This window comes from Trichogramma pretiosum, unplaced genomic scaffold, assembly GCF_000599845.2.
Source record: "Trichogramma pretiosum strain Unisexual culture from Peru unplaced genomic scaffold, Tpre_2.0 scaffold10, whole genome shotgun sequence".
NCBI lineage: Eukaryota > Metazoa > Arthropoda > Insecta > Hymenoptera > Trichogrammatidae > Trichogramma > Trichogramma pretiosum.
In genome coordinates, this window is record NW_019641652.1 from 1,408,314 (window position 1) to 1,424,907 (window position 16,594).

General features: G+C 41.5%; 3 protein-coding genes across 4 annotated transcripts in view; 1 reads left to right on the top strand and 2 right to left on the bottom strand.

Annotated features, from left to right (window-relative positions):
* Nucleotides 1–16,594, top strand: part of LOC106656442 (matrix metalloproteinase-24) — a 153,452-nt gene that overhangs the window by 88,780 nt on the left and 48,078 nt on the right. The gene's annotated exons all lie outside the window — the stretch shown is intronic.
* LOC111693901 (chymotrypsin-2-like) lies at nt 1,581–3,044 on the bottom strand. The gene is made up of 6 exons (XM_023460031.1): nt 2,975–3,044; nt 2,691–2,901; nt 2,499–2,618; nt 2,241–2,391; nt 2,012–2,167; nt 1,581–1,795 (listed from the first exon to the last, which is right to left on the bottom strand). The coding sequence occupies exons 1-6, from the start codon at nt 3,033–3,035 to the stop codon at nt 1,643–1,645; spliced, it is 852 nt and encodes a 283-aa protein (XP_023315799.1). The 5' UTR covers nt 3,036–3,044; the 3' UTR covers nt 1,581–1,642.
* Nucleotides 5,144–5,760, bottom strand: LOC111693902 (serine protease 41-like). Its single transcript, XM_023460032.1, has 3 exons — nt 5,750–5,760; nt 5,526–5,681; nt 5,144–5,447 (listed from the first exon to the last, which is right to left on the bottom strand). Exons 2-3 carry the CDS (start codon nt 5,589–5,591, stop codon nt 5,295–5,297), a joined length of 219 nt encoding a protein of 72 aa, XP_023315800.1. The 5' UTR covers nt 5,592–5,681; nt 5,750–5,760; the 3' UTR covers nt 5,144–5,294.

Sequence of the window (16,594 nt, forward strand, 5' to 3'; positions counted from 1 at the left end):
TGTATGTGTGCGTGTGTGTGGTCTAGCCTCGCACGCCACATCCTACGTGCCGATGATTTGTGAACGTTACGCTTCGCACAATAATTTTGCAAAGTTTGCAGTTTGCGCGCGGCGTGGCGCAGCGCAGCGCTGCTGTGTGTGTTGACGTTATATTTATTCGAGCGTATGCACACCTTGTCATCGCATTGATGCGATAAGAGCCCTCCTCCCTGCACTGCACACCTATATATGGAGGCGAACTCGCGCTCTCGTGGAAATAAATTTCACCTCGAGAGTCGGCTGCCCCCCCGCCACCACCACCGTCGCTCTGCTACTATTGACATTATTACACTCGCAAATATTGTCGCACGCACGTTTGTGTATACGATGTAAATCTCGTTAATAATCGTCCACCTTTTATTTTTGTTTCAGGTAAGCGTTCACCCCGACCCAACTTATGAAGGTTCACAAATCGATTCGATTGTGTTTTTTAAGCGTAAGTAAACAAGCGAACAAACACCGAAACAAAACAAAAAAAAAATAGAAGGAAAAAACAACGTAATTGAAAAGGAGAAAAAACTTATTACTTTGAGGCACTTTTATCGCGCGCTATTTAACCGCAGAAAAAAGGAGGAGAGGGAGCAAAAAGAGTCATAAAGGAAACGATTCATTGTACGGAGGGCGCGAGGGGAAGGGGGGGAGAGGAGGAAGGATAAAAAGTCTGTACACAAACAGAGCTGTACCAAAGGCAAAGAGAGAGAGAGAGAGAGAGCGATTCGCATTTACAAAAGACAATAACCGATCGGCAATCACTAGGAAACGCGCGCGTGCTGAGATATATACACAAAGAAAAAGAAAGTAATAAAACTAGCTCTCTCGCGTATAAGTACACTGCATTTGTATGTATGCGCGTGTGTGTGTGTGGGTGGCAGCATTGCAGAAAAAAAGCAGCTGCTTGCAAATACATGTTTACCCGCCGAGCGCGCGCGCATATAAACATACTCTTTAACCCGTAAATATCTGAAAGCAGCGGCAAGAATCGAGAAAAGAGAGAGAGAGAGAGAGAGAGAGAGAGGAAGAGAATGGAAAGAAAAGCGCATTCACGAGAGAGTAGCAAAAGGAAGTAGCTCTCGAGCTTATAACACAAAGATGCCATGCCCCTCGCCCGTGTACATGTTTTATATAGTATATATGTATACGATATAATGTATATATGTATTGTATAAAACATGGTAAAAAGAGAATCGCTCGTGCGTATCGAAGCAGCGGAGTAGCGACATAACAGCGAATGGCGCGGTGCGCATTCTTGGGACATTTTCGCGCGCGACATTGATAAACAGTGTGTTTATAATGTATGTGTATGTGTGTGTGTGTGTGTGTGTGTGTCTGTTGGCCAAAAGTTACGCTTAAAAGTTTTGCACACTGCGCCGAGACTGCTCGTGCGCTATTATCGGGGTGCGCGTCGAAGCGACCCTCGATGCGGGCGCCGGTACCGTTTACGTGTCGTCGTACGCTATACTTTTCATTTTTGCATCCCTATTCGTACATTTAGAATTTTCTTTTGAACGTGTACGAATGAAACTGTATATTTACGTTTGAATTTCAAAATTAGTATATTGTCGTGCATTTATGCATCGTTTTTCGTACGGTAGTGTGCAAAAAGTTATATTATCGAATTTTCTCGTATCCACTTTGCGTAAGCCATGACGTTGACGTACACCTCCGGCAACTCGTGAGTCTTTCCGCACTCGTAACCGAAACTCGTGATGCCGATTTGGTAACCCTTTCCATCTACAAAAGGACCGCCGGAATCTCCCTACAAAATTAATGTAAAAATGTTGTGCTGATTCACACAATTACTTTGAACATGCATTATGAAAGTGATGAGATCATCTCAAAAATCAAATTTGTTATATATTTCTCTGAAACGTTCTAGTGAATATTTTTCTCAAAGGCTGTATGGTACCTTAATGGAAAAATACTTGGTAGAGACTTGAATTAATGGAATCTCTGTGTGTCTATTAATAATTACCATGCATGGTCCGCTGGGCCAGTCGTGATTAGTTACGGCACACATCATACCGGCGTCAATGGCCGTTAATAATTTCGTATGCCATTCCTTAACGCACGTCTCCCAACTAATAACTCTCTGCTGTGATGCTTGTAAGAATTTAGACAGAGTCACAGTCTAAAAGCATGAGTATTTTATTTATTAAATATGAATCAAGAGTCTATGCACGGCATTCTAGTGATCTACTTACATCATGGTTGGTACCACCCCAGCCAGTTACAACTGCCACATGTCCTTCGTTGAACTCGTAGTCAGACTTGGGTAGTTTTACCGGTCTTATGAGTTCGGTGAACTGAATGTCCTCGTTTAAGTGAATCAAAGCTATGTCGTTCATCATGAATCTTTCCTACGCACAACATTTAATTTATTCTAAGTTTACTCTTTCATTATCTTTCCTTATTAATATTAAGAGTTATTACATACACTAAACAGATCTTTTTTTATAAACTTCAACATATATTTATTGTAACGAGGATGAGTGACGAACGCCTGCGCTGTATGAACTTGTGCGTTTGGGTCGCCGATCTTATTAGTACCGGCGTAAATCTCGACCTTGTGTAATTTCTTACTGGAATAATCGATCAATTGCTGTATAGCTTTTAGTATATTGGTAAACGTTCAATGGTAAATTTAATCTTACTTTTCAAGGCAGTGAGCTGCCGTCAATATGTAACGCTTGTTGATTATCGAACCGCCGCAGAATAAACCCTTTTTCAGTATGCACGGGAAAAGTTTGACAAGCCAACTATCCTTAAAACATGTTGGGGTTGAAAATGCACTTAGGTAAACCTGATATGGATAGTGTTTGATTTGTACGATCTCTCCATTGACAATAGGCTCTGCATTTACGCCTGGATAAATGTAAAACCTTGATTAGAATGATTTTGCTTGGTTATTCAAGTATTATATTTTCCAGTAATTTACTGTAATATCCCAAAACTAAGAAGTAAACTAAAAAGCACGAAATTTTATAAAACTTATTCATATTCGTAATAATCACTTACGTACATGACTTGATAAACTGTCAGTGTTATGAGTAAATTTTTGACATGATTATTTCTCGAAAGTAATAATATTTACTTACATGTGTAATGATTTAACGATCACATACATTCGGAATGCAAAAATTAAAGTCACGTTTCGAAAAAATTTATCCGCAATATTAAACATTCATTACATGTTTTAACGAAAAAATATTAGCATTCGAATTATATAGTTTATTTTCATCCTTATCCTTATATTTAGAGTTTTATTTTGAATATGCATGCCGGCGGCTGTCTATTTATTTTTGGACTGATAAAATTATATTTTCGCATTATTTCGTATCCATTTGACATATTCCCAGACGTTGACGTACACGTCGGGTAGCAGGTGAGTAGTTCCGCACTCATAACCGAAACTTATGATGCCGATTTGGAATCCCTTTCCATCTACAAAAGGACCGCCGGAATCCCCCTACAAAATTAACATAAAAATTTTGGACCGATTCACATAATTACTTCGTACACGCATCAAATTCTATTAATAATTACCGGGCATGGTCCACTAGCCTGCTCATGATTATAAGTTATGGCACACATCATGCCTTTGTCGATATACTTCAAATATTTTAATTGCCACTGGCGATCGCACGATTTCCAACTGATTATTTTTTGCTGCGTAGCTCGTAAAAATTTGGACATAGGTTTCTTCAAAAAAATCCGTCATAAATAAAAATTGTTGGACTGTAGAACGTTCAAGTTATGTACTTACACTATAGCCCATATTACCCCAACCAGTAACAAATGCCACCTCGTTTAAGTGATAGTTTGATCTTGGAAGTTTAACTGGTCTTATGACTTCGGTGAACTGAATGTCTTCTTTTAGGCGAATCAAAGCGATGTCGTTCACCATGAGGTTTGCCTGCGTTCGATAAGCAATTTTATCAGTATACTCCTCCTTTGGTACTTTTAATATACAATGATTCGTTACATACATATTTGGGATTTGTTTTATTGAACATTAAAGCAGAACTATGGTACTCAGGATGAATGATAAATGCCTGCGCTGTGTGCACCTGTGCCTTTGGATCGTCGATCTGATTGGCACCGGCATAGATTTCGACCTTGTTTACCTTCATTCTGTAATATGAGTTCAATTATTGTAAGAATTTTGACAAATTCTGGCGATTTCAATCTTACTTTTCAAGACAGTGAGCTGCCGTCAGTATGTAACGTTTGTTCACTATCGAGCCACCGCAAAACAATCCCTTTCGCTGCACGCATGGGAAAAGTTTAATAAGCCAACTATCCTTAAAACATGCTGGGATTAGAAGTGCACTCAAGTAAACTTGATATGGATAGTGTTTTATTTGTACAATATCTCCGTTGACGATGGGTTCTGAACTTACATCTGCATGAATTTAAAAAGTCGATAAAAATTATTATGCTTGAATATTAAAACATTCTATTGTTGATAAATTTACTGTAAAAAGCCAAGAATAAGAGGTAAACTAAGAACCAGGATATTTTATAAAACTTATTCATGTTCGTTATAGTCACTCGCGTACATTCATTGAAAGTAAAAAATTAACTGTAAGTGCAATAAGTAAATCTTTGACGTTGTTATTTCATGAAAGCCAAAATACATACTTTATGTGTAATAATGTAATAACATGTGTAATAATTTAACGATTGCATGCGTTCGGAGCACAAAAGCTGAAGTCACGACACAAAAACTTTTAACCAAAAACTTTTCGAAAATATTTCTGATTATTTCCGCTACATTTCATTACTGAGTATTACCGCTGCCATTGCTGTCGTACCACTGATAAAATTTCTATATTACTTTATAAAGGACATGCATTTAATTATTACACAAACATAATTTATTTTAATAATAGTATGCAGAGTGTAACAGTAAAGTTGGAATCAAACACCCAATTTTTAATCTTATTTTCCTTTTTAAAATTTTTCCCAGCAACAAAGCGAAAGGCAGAACCATATTTTAATATTATTTAAAACTGTTACAAAAATACACATTTTTTATTGCTAGGTTGGTAAAACGCGGGGCTGTGTATATCCCATTTAAAGTTCGAAATATCGAAATTCTTCGTGCTATTTTCAGGGCGCGATGCAAGCGCGAAATACCCATCAATACTACCTACGTGTTATACGATTTATTTTTTCATCCTTATCCTTATATTTAGAACTTTATTTTGAACATGCATAACCGAAGCTATATTTCTATTTGTGGAATAATAAAATTATATTTTCGCATTTTCTCTTATCCACTTGGCGTATATCACGACGTTGATGTACACGTCCGGAACCACATGAGTCTTTCCGCATTCCCAGCCGAAACTCGTGATGCCTATTTGATAACCTCTGCCATCTACGAAAGGACCACCAGAATCTGCCTGCAAAATTAAGGGCAAAAAATATTTGCCAATGCCCTCAGTAATACAATACACGCACTAATTTCTGTTGATGATTACCGCGCAAGGTCCACTTGGCCAGTCGTGATTGGTCACGGCACACATCATGCCGCTGTCGAGATACATCCCTAATTTCGTTGCCCATTGATGAGAGCACGTCTCCCAACCAACAACTTTCTGTTCCGTAGCTCGTAAAAATTTAGACAGAGGCCCAGTCTGAAAACCAGATCCATCATAAATATAAAATCATGAGACGATGCGACGTTTCAGTTACATGTACATACTTACATCATATTCCATATAACCCCAGCCAGTAACAAGTGCAGGATGTCCCTCGTAAAAACGATAGCTAGACTTGGGAATTTTTACCGGTCTTATAACTTCGGTGAACAGAATGTCTTCTTTTAGTTTTATCAAAGCTATGTCATTTAGCATGGTATCCGCCTGCACTCAGAAATTAAATTAATTTGTTTTTTTACTTTCAAAGTATTTTTAATAGTCACATACGGTAAGGGGATTTGTTTTCCTATACTTCATTGCATATTTATCGAATCTAGGATGAACTATGAACTCCTGCGCCACGTGTTTCTGTGCGTTCGGATCGCCGATCTGATTGGCGCCGGCGTAAATTTCGACCTTGTGTACTTTCTTACTGTAATATTGGATGAATTTCGGTAAAGATTTTGGTATGCACTGGGTAAACTTACTTCTCAAGACAGTGAGCTGCCGTTAGTACGTAACGCTTGTTCACGATCGAACCGCCGCAAAACAATCCCTTTCGCTGCACGCATGGGAAAAGTTTGATAAGCCAAAGATCCTTCAAACAAGTCGGGAGTAGAAGTGCACTTAGGTAAACTTGATATGGATAGTGTTTGATTTGTACGATGTCCCCGTTGACGATGGGTTCTGCATTTACACCTGGATTATTGTAAAAAAAACTATGAGTATTATTTTACTTAGATTTTCGAGTTTTGCATCGTTAATCAATTTACTGTGATAAGCCGAGATAAAGAGATAAACTAAAAAACGCGAAATTGTATAAAACTTATTCATATTCGTTATTGTACATTACTAGAAAGAGAAAAAAAATGAACTGAGAGCTTTGAAAGCTTTGACGCGATCATTTAACGAACGCCAAAATACATTCGCGTGTAATAATTTAACGATCGCACACGTTTCAAGTGCAAAAATTGAAGTCACGTTCTGAACGTTTCATAGTTACGCTCGAAAGTATAAAACTTCGCAATGTCTTCCAACGACGTTCGTTACAGTTTTTAATAAAAAAAAATGTCGCGTTCGCGTCACCGAGCTTTCTGCGCGTTACAAAATTACTGCGTACATCAAAAATTCATAAAGCGTGCAATAGCATATTTTGAAAATATTTTTAATTAGTAAAATATTTCAATTACGCACGCACACACCCGAGTTGATGAATATTTTACCCGGCAATCGTAAACGTTTACTTGTGCGAATTAAAATGCAGAAGCATTTGATGGACTTACGGCTTCGCAACGGCAGCAGCAGCAGAAAAGGTTCGCGTTTTATCGTTAATACATTTTCTCAATTATTTAAGATTTCGCTCGGTCTATGACCCGCGCACACGCCATTTTTTACATGTACAAAGTCGCAGAATAAATTGCATAATAATTGCAGACGAACGAACTCGTTTGATCGTGTGATCGGAATGGACATTTTTTCGCAGAAATTGGAAAAAAAGCCCTTCGGCGTCGCGTAATTGAGTTTTGGATGATGCATAACGTAATACGTGCAGCAGCAGCAGCAGCATATATATCCATCGTTTAACCTGCCCTCGCGCTTACATTCGCATCATCATTTTTGCACATCGATCGACCGAATTCCAACGAGATTTCGCAGTACGTAATACGATTCGCGCGACACAACCAACGACCTCTGCTGCTGCTGCGCTCGTCACGGTGAAAATTTTTCCGAACTCTCGTTACTGCGCAGCGACGACGTCTCTTGCGCGCGGTAAATTGCCGCAATAACACGTAACAACGACTGCGAGTGTGCACGTAAACGATCGTCGAGGCGCACCGTACCCCGCCTTTTCTTTTAATTTTCCTCGACTCGTAGTTTTTATACCCAGCGTCGAGACACCGAGAGAAATGTCTTATGGTCGAACTGTACGAGGAGGATCGTTTTTCTCTCTCTTTCTCTCTCTCTCTCGGGCCAAACGGGCAGTCATTTAAAGTTCATTTCGAGTAAATCCATGTTTTTTTTCAAACCGTCGAAAATTTCTCACTCTTTCTCTTCCTCTTGCCCTCTCAATTAATTAAACGCGAATTCATTTTCATTTCCCTAATTCGCCCGAGTTGTACGTATACGCAGTAATAAAAAAAAAAAAGTAAAGAGAAATTTCGATTGGACAAAAGGCAAAGGGAGAGAGAGCTTAGAAAAGAGCACATTAGCTCCGTGCGCTAGGCCACGAGCCACGAGAGAACATTATAATATATAGAATGGAGCTTTGATCACTTTCAGTGTTGCGCGCTCGCCTGACTACGCGCCGTGGTGCTCTCGACGCCCGTGAGTGAGTGAGTGAGTGAGAGCTCATTTTCGCGCCATATATACGTATATAATACATCCGTGCGTGAGTATAAGTGCGTGTAAAGTGTAGTGCTATGCACTTATACGTATGTATGCGTATTAAATCACATTAAAGCACTTTGGAATATTACGTCGGTGGCGTACATGAGCTGGCTTATAAAGCAACACTATATTATACCCTCTCTCTCTCTCTCTCTTTCGCTCGTATACATATACGTATACGCGTACATTCGTACGTATGTATGCGTATGCGTTCGTGAGCCTTTTAACTCAGGCGCACCAGGCGTCACCACCGAAGTAGAACTTGTGCTGCGCACGTGGAAATATTTTACTGCGTTAAATTTCTCAGTCGCTCGCAAGCTCGCAAGCTCTCGCGTCAAAAGTAACCCTATGGTCCGTACGCACATATACTCGCACAGGCAGAGAGGCGAGAGAGTGGCACATGTGCTGGCGTCTCTCGTTTTCTCTCTCTTTCTGCGTGCAGATATGTGTATGTGCGCGGCAAAAGTTAGCCCGTTGGCCGAGCTCCGGAATTTCGTACCCGGAGAATCGTATTTCATTCGTAATGCGACTAAAACTTTCGAATTAATTTTTCCTTTCTCTCTCTCTCTCTCTCTCTCTCTGTTTGCCCTTACTTTTTTTACCAATCTCTTTTTCGCCGATATACTCGTGGGAAAAAATTGCCTCGAAAAAAAAACATTTTGCATCATTAAGTGGCCGGCGGTTTGATTTTCAAGGGATTTAAATTTTGAAAGTTCCGCGGGCTCGCCGCGCTTTCGTATAAAAACAATTCGAAAGACGGGCGCGCACCATGAGAGGGACATTATGTAAAACTCGCTCGTATAGAGCTGCAGCTAGAGAAATTTTGCTCGGCCGCACACACACAGACACGCACAGAGTAAAAGTTGAACTTCAACGGCCAAAAGTTTCTTCATTTGTGCTCTCGCGCACTGCGCACTATATATAACATAACTCCTAAATCAGCTGTTTTAAGCCCACCCACTCACCCACCTCGAACCAGCTACTGAAAATATATATCGAGTATTCTTACGTACGTCATCGGTCCCGTTATATATCTATACTAAATGTCGTGTTTTTCCCTCCCGGCCTCGAACCTCGCATTATGTCGATCGAATTTCGCTCGTATAGCCGCGCCGCACCAATCCCAAACGCAAAAGTTTTACAAGCGAGATAGGTGTGCTTACGCAATTCTCGAGAAATAATACATCGCGCAGCGTAGAGCTGTCTTCTTCCATTTCCTGCGAAGTTCCTTCTTGGCAGCTTTCAATTGCCATATAGCTCGCGCATGCAAGAGAGCAAGAGTCGAGAGAGATCCGTTTCATCTCTCTCTCTCGCTCTTGACGTTACATAAACGTTTGCTCGCACGCATTATAACGTAGACCAGAGACGTCAAAACACGTTCCAAGGTATTTCAAACTTGATTACATACGCGAAATCTCGGCTCGACTATTATATTCTCGTATTACAACTCCTGCGCGTTATAATAGTTCGTGAAAACTCGCGTATTTCTCGAAAATCGTTTGTTAACAAAAAAAAAAGGATTTGGGCCTGAAAAAAATTCTTTTTCTAAGCTCTCTTCTTGTCGGCACCCATCGTTGCAGTACAGCGGTATACGCATAAAAGAAAAAAGGGGGGGCACATAGCTGCACCGGTGTATGCATAACAACGCGGGCGAGAATAGTTTCCTCGTCGTAAAAGCCGAGCACTGCGCTGCTTCTGTGGTCTCTATCTCTCCCTTTTTTCTCCTCGCGAGATTGAAACGTAGCCGCAGGAGCATAACTGTTACGTAAAAAGCTCCTCTCTCTCTCTTTGCGTGCATCCAAGAAAAGTAGACGCGCTGCTCTCTCTCTCTCCTCTCCTCGCGATAGGAAAAGTTTTCGGGGGTTTGGAGTGCGCGCACGCGAGAGGAAGAGTATGTATATGCTCGGAGGCAAACTCCTAAGCTTTTATATATTAAACGAGATGAGTCTCGTATACTCGACTTCTTCGGGTGCATGGCTCCTGTCTCTCTCTCACTACTTGCACACATACACGCAAACGAACACATAGATATACCGACACTGTATAGTAAACGTCGTTGATATGAGCCCGGGCGATTTTTCTCCACATCGCGCGCGTACTTTAGACTTATTGGTGCTTCTATAGATATATAAACTTGTGTATAGATATAGCGCATGCAATACTCGTGTGCCGTCGATTTATGAGGTCGTTACGTACGTGTGGCGTCGCGTGTGCGCGCTATATACGGACTTGAAAAATAGAAAAAAAAAAGAAAAAGAAGGAAAGATTCCGCCTACAGGTCACGCGTTCGAACTTTGCTCGTGGCAGCAGCGCCGTCGAGCGCAGCAGAACTGCTGCTGCTGCTGTCGAAAAACCAAAAGGGAAGAGTCAGTAAGAAAGAAAAGCTCAAGTTCATAAGTACGACTACTGCTGCTGCATAGCAGGGTTGTTACTTTTTACTTTCTGTTGTTTTTTTTTTTTGTTTCATCGGTTCTCTCGATACTTTTTAGCCAATCGAAGCATCGAGATACTTTTCTCGGCCGCGGGCGATACGAGAGAGACAGAGGAAGACAAGATACGGACGTATATAATTTGAAACGTATACCGTCTTATACCGCCTGACCGAATTCCGATCTGTTCTACTTACACGAGGCACGTGTGCGTAATGCATCTCTCTCAGCGTGTGACCACCACGGCCGGCGTCGTATCAGCTTCGCGTGTACCAGCGCTGTTAAGCCTCCACCCTGTAATACGTATAATGTAACCGTTAATAATTATATAACCCGGACCAGGTCTTGCACGCGTCGTCGTCCTCGTCCTCGTCGGGCTATTATACGTGTAACACAACAGGCTATATTACAAATAGCAGCGAGGAGGGCTATATATACACATATAGCTCCTCCTGCACTCTCGAATAAATCGTGTAGTAGTGTTGTATACGCCGCTGCGTGTGGCCTATACCTATGACGCCACGATGCTCTGAAGTAGCAGCAGCAACAGCTGCTCGCGAGCTTGACTTAATTAGCTATTAATCACGCGTGTGTGCGTGCGTATACATATAAAGCATTTATACCTGCGCTCGTGCAGCTCGCGTGCTCTACCGTTGCTACTGCTGTTGCCGCTGCTTCTGGGAGTATAGGTCAAAACATACACGTTTATAGAATAAGGGATTATAGGTGGGAAATTATATTTAATAAGGAATTGGGTCTTATATATTCCTAAAACTTTTCCTTTTCTCTTGTGATTTTTAAGAATTCGGGCACGCGCCGCCTAGCGGTGTAAATGCTCGATAAAAGCGAGGTTTAACAACTTATCGGGAAAGAATGCAACAATATCTAATCAAAAGTATTTCTAGGACTCAAATTTATTTTTATCCAAAATTTCAATATTTTTTGATGGCATAATTCGAAAGAGTGTTAAATTTATAGTCGAATAATTCATAAATCAAAAAACTTTTAAAGAAAATTCGATTTATGGAACGTTTACCTCGAATAATTGTGATTTTTTTAAACATTCGTTCGACTGAAACTTGACCGGAACCAATGGGTCATTTCGAACCATATGAACGCGAACTATGTGATTTCCACTTTATACGCTTATATTCCTGAGCTACTATACATTATACAGTACCCATAGTAGATGCTATATAGCTATATATGATACGTATCAATAAAATACATACATCGTATCCATACCGGCCGATGCGCCCTCTTCCGCGTTAATTAACGCTTCGAAGCCTTCGCTGCCTTTTAACGTTAATTCGTCGCTATTGACTCCGCGCACACACGCATATAGCCCGAGTACAGTAGTGCATCTGCCGCCTTTCAGAGTGCACATCATCGTATACAGAGATAGATATATGTAGAGCAGTGTTTCAACGGAGCTGCGCACGTATGTGTGTACGATATATGTAGAAGCCTTTTGCAGCGCGCGCGCGTATCGTTTCAGCTCGCGTGTATACATTATTACATATTATGTACCTGTACGTGTAGAGCGTGCACGGGAAACGACCCCTTTTGCCCGATTAATGTGTGCACGTGCTACGATACATCACGCCGTGGCTATTAACATTTTCATACACTTGAGAGAGAGAGAGGAAAGATGGAAAAATATTCCGACCGATGCGTGCAGGTGGATATTTGCATTATAAAACTTATCAAATGGAGCGTCAATTGGTATCTAGAAGTAAAGTGAAAGTTTGACCCCTGAGTTCGAATAAAAAAAAGAGATGTTACTTATAGTATTATTTTTCCTTTCCCACTTGCAGATTTACAAATGAAGGCATTCGCCATCTAGCGGTGACGACTGAAATTAGATATCATTGAATTTTCATACTTTTTTGTACAAAATGACATGAAAAAATAAATCGGTGTCAAAACTTTAATTTTCGATCAAATTGTATGCAATGGAATGTAGAATTAAATATTTTTGGTTCTCTTTTGAATCATTAGTAGTGTAATTTGCAGTTTTATGTAAAAAAAGCAGTATTTATACCTGAAGTTTTAGCAAATATCAAATGTAAAAGTATTTTTACATGAGTGCAAATAAACAAACGATTCCGTATTCACGCGTAAGCTTTTTGGAACTTCGAGTTCGTCTCGCGCAGTTGTGCTATATTTCGAATAACACAAATACAACGAATAGCCGTATTTACGAAAGGAGATACAGCAAATTTTTCGACAGAAAAAGATATACTCGGGTATATACAGATCAGTTTCGCGCGCGCGCATGTGTGTGTGTGCACTTTGAGCATCGTCATGGGTATAGGTTGCGCGCGGGTGAAAGTAGTATACAGTGCCTGCGAAACACTTTGCAATACCGTCATATATACGGCGATGGAAGTACCTATACGCTCCGTATACCCAAACTGTATCGAGAATTCGCGAACACACACACACATAGTTTCTTTTCGGAGGTGGGTGCACGTGGAACTCGCGCGTGTGTGTTTGTGTGTCTATATGTGTACGTAGCGCCGCGGCAGTGCCAAAATGTATCGAGTTACAGCGAGGTGTGTTACGCGCTCGAGAGCAGTAGTTCGGTAATACGGACTTTTTTACTTTTTTTTTTATTTTTATGGATTCGCCCTCTACATGACTCCGGCGTATACCTATGTACACGCGTATACGCGATGATAGAAAGGATCATATTCCGATGGTATACACACATGTATAGTTCCTACGTATACGACTCTTGGGTTACAAAAATCGATATTTTGCCCCGCGATACATGGCGCACGTAGACGTGTATGTACAGTGGCTCTGCTTACGAACGTACGCGGTGTGACCGCGCGTACACGCGCGAGACGACGAACGAGCGAGCGAGAGACGATACTCTTGACGCAAAGTGCGATATATCGATTTATATATATTCTGGTTACGAATTTACATGTGAGTATATTTTCGCGAGCTCTCGATCGTAGCATGCATACGTAATGTGTAGATGGAACTCATCATAGGCAGCCCAAGAAGAAGAAGAAGAAAAAAAGAAGAAGTCAAGGAGCTAAAAAATGAAGACGATCGACGATCGGAGCCAGCCGCCGAATTGCATTGACTCACTCGACCTGGGTGTGATGCTTGCCCGTGCGTGTATACCATACCGTGCTCTGCTTGCAGTGCGCGAGGGTGTTCGAAAGGGGCTTAGCTGTCATCACAACCTTTTTGAGTGAGCGAACGCTTTTTGGCAATCATCGACGCAAACAACAACAGCTGCTGCGATTCATTCACCGCAACACAACGTTTATGTATAGTAATAATAATCATAATGATACGTACTTACACTCACGTGCGTTCGACTGACTGACTGACTGCGAGAAACGATTAAAAGCTCGTGTATATACAAGGACGACGTCGCGCGCTTTTATCCTCGCTCCAAGGTGACGAGTGGTGCAAAATTTTCTTCTCTCTTTCGCTCGTCGTGTACCGTACGCGCCCCGACTTTTATTATTCCCCCGCTCGTACAGCAGCTCTATACTATAGCTCTTTATTTCTTTCTCGGCGCGGTCTCTCATTGCTTCTTGTATAACGTGCATATACACACACCCACGTACAAATTCGAGCGCGCGAATACTTATATTTTTCTTTGATACAACGAAAACCTGTCGTTTTCTTTCTTTTCTCTCGCTCTGTCTACAGCGTCTTATTTTTTTTCTCTTATTTTCTTACCGTTGAAGCTCTTGGTACGCGCGCACGCACTGTCTTTTTTGTTCTTTAAGCAACGTATACAATATATCCCAGATACACGTACACGCTGTTTTAACATTTTTTACTCAAAGAGGAGCTATCTTTTTCTTCCTTCTTTTTTTCTTTCCCTTTTTTTTTTTTAATTCTCTCATCTAGCCGCTATACTCCTTTTATTTTTTTCCTTCTTCTTCTTCCTCTATTCCTCTCTCTTTCTCTGCTGCGGTCGTCGTCTCTCTCTCTCTCTCTCTCTCTCGCGTTTTCCTAACCCGTGTGCAGCAGCAGCAGCATCAGCGTGCGTGTGTATATCTTTATAGCCGCAGCAGACTTTCTCTGCGTTTACGCGCGCGCATATAGCTGTATATATATATTCTTACAACGCCAGACTTTGTCGTTATACACCGCTACTACTTTTACTCGTATAAAGAGCCAAGCACCCTTAACTTGCGACCTGATTGCATTCCTCTGTAAGATAACTTCGACTACCACTGCTGGCTGCTGCTGCTGCTCAAAGAGTTGTGCAGCGAGCTACCGCCCATCGTCCTCGTCCTTTTTCCTTTTTTTTTCTCTCTCTCTGTGTATCTCACTCTCTTTCGCTGCGGTCGGTTTAATTTTTCATCGATCCTTTTTTTCTCCACGTTTTACTCGAGTTAAATAAAAACCTGCGTTATATACAACGGTTGCCGTATCCCGGGACACGAGAAGAGATGGAAAGGACCGACAGAGATAACTTTAACGTCACGTTTCGTGTACTCTCTTTAACCGATCCAGGAGCTTAAATTATAGAATTTATACTTCCTCTCAGCGGAATTACGCGTTTAAATAATTTTTGGATTTCTGGCTTAGATGACTCAGGAAGTACATATTACACATTATAAATTACGATGCGAGTCTGTCTGCACATAGAGTCGGTTTTATCTTCATTATACGTATATATCCCTTGTCTTCGGGTCGCAGCACCTCGAAGCCGAAAATCAAACAGTAGTTATAGCTCGGCGAGAGACATTTAGTGTGTGTGTGTGTGTGTGTGTGTGCCGTACGTCCACGCCCATGCGGCTCAAGAAACGACTCGCTCGGAAGTTTCTCGCGCGCGCGCGACTCTCGTCTTGAGGCTTTGGCTCGCTCGCTCGTCGATTGCGCACGGCGGTGGCTTGTTCCCTTTTCCAATTTATAAGCCAGCCAAGTCAGCCAAGCCCACCGTTGAAAGATACAGAATAAGAGAGACCGACCGAGTAAAAGTAAGGGAAAAAGATGACAGTAGCAGCGGTATAGACTCTCTCTCTCTCTCTCTCTCTCTATCTCTCTCTTTACCGGTGTACTCGAGATTTCGCCAAGCGAGGCACGTCCGCGACTCCTTCTCTCGTCTCGTCTCTCTCTCTCTCTTTTCACCGGGTTTCGCTTTGGTTAACAGTACGGTACGGAGCTAGTTTCTCTCTCGTATACAAAGGGCGCGCGCAGGACGCTTCGCGAGAGCACTACTGCTGGCTGGCTGGCAGCAGCAGCCGCACGACGAGAAAAGCACTTTACTGCAATAAACTTGCGCGCGGAAGAGAGAGAGAGAGGAGAAGAAGATCCCCGCTAGAAAGACGAGAGTCGAGTTTGGGAGGGATGAGGTTAAGGAACTGAGGTAATTGGATCAAGACTGTATCGGGTATGGGCCAGTGTGTGTGTGTGTGTGTGTACACACTCGAAAAAAAAAGTAAACTCGCGCGTTGCAATTGATGTATATACGTATAAGTTTGGGATGGCGTCGGTTTCTCTTTGTAATAATAAGCATATAATACACGCACGCACGCACTTCACCGCCTGTGTGTCTGCGAATGTAATTATTTTCTTTTGATATATATCGCGTATACGCTTATATACCGACACCGTACGTACGGAGGCACAGAGAGAGATGAAAAAAAAGGAGGAAAAAAAAAGGAAATAAAGAATAAAAGAAATGCATATACACGACTAGTGCAGCAGAGAGAGAGAGCGCATCTCTCTCTCTCTCGCTCTATTCCGAGCTTGTTAGCTTTGTACCCTAGGCAGGCACTATAGACGTCGAGTATAATGCCATTACTGCACTCTCGAGAGGTACATTCATGCATGAATACCGGAGCGAGCGCGCGTGACACGTATATACGGGCACAGCACGTATATAATACACGCGTGAGTGTGGGTGGATTCATATTGTGACTTTTCGTATGTATGTGTGCAACGCGTATGTGAATAATTTACGTACTTTTCGTCGATGGTGCATCCATCTGCGTTGAGATGTAGGGCGAGAATCAGCCAAGACTACGTCGACGATTGATTTTTATCAATTATTTGCTAGCAATATTATTATATATATTACTGTATTCGGCATTACAAAAGTACATC

Coding starts and splice junctions, on each gene's coding strand:
- LOC111693901 (XM_023460031.1), bottom strand. CDS start 3,035: ATGAATAAGTTTTATAAAATTTCGTGCTTTTTAGTTTACTTCTTAGTT. Junction 2,902..2,974: donor CTTAGTTTTGGGATATTACA/GTAAATTACTGG, acceptor ACATTTATCCAG/GCGTAAATGCAGAGCCTATT. Junction 2,392..2,498: donor TACAATAAATATATGTTGAA/GTTTATAAAAAA, acceptor TGCGTAGGAAAG/ATTCATGATGAACGACATAG.
- LOC111693902 (XM_023460032.1), bottom strand. CDS start 5,591: ATGTATCTCGACAGCGGCATGATGTGTGCCGTGACCAATCACGACTGG. Junction 5,448..5,525: donor GGCCAAGTGGACCTTGCGCG/GTAATCATCAAC, acceptor TTAATTTTGCAG/GCAGATTCTGGTGGTCCTTT.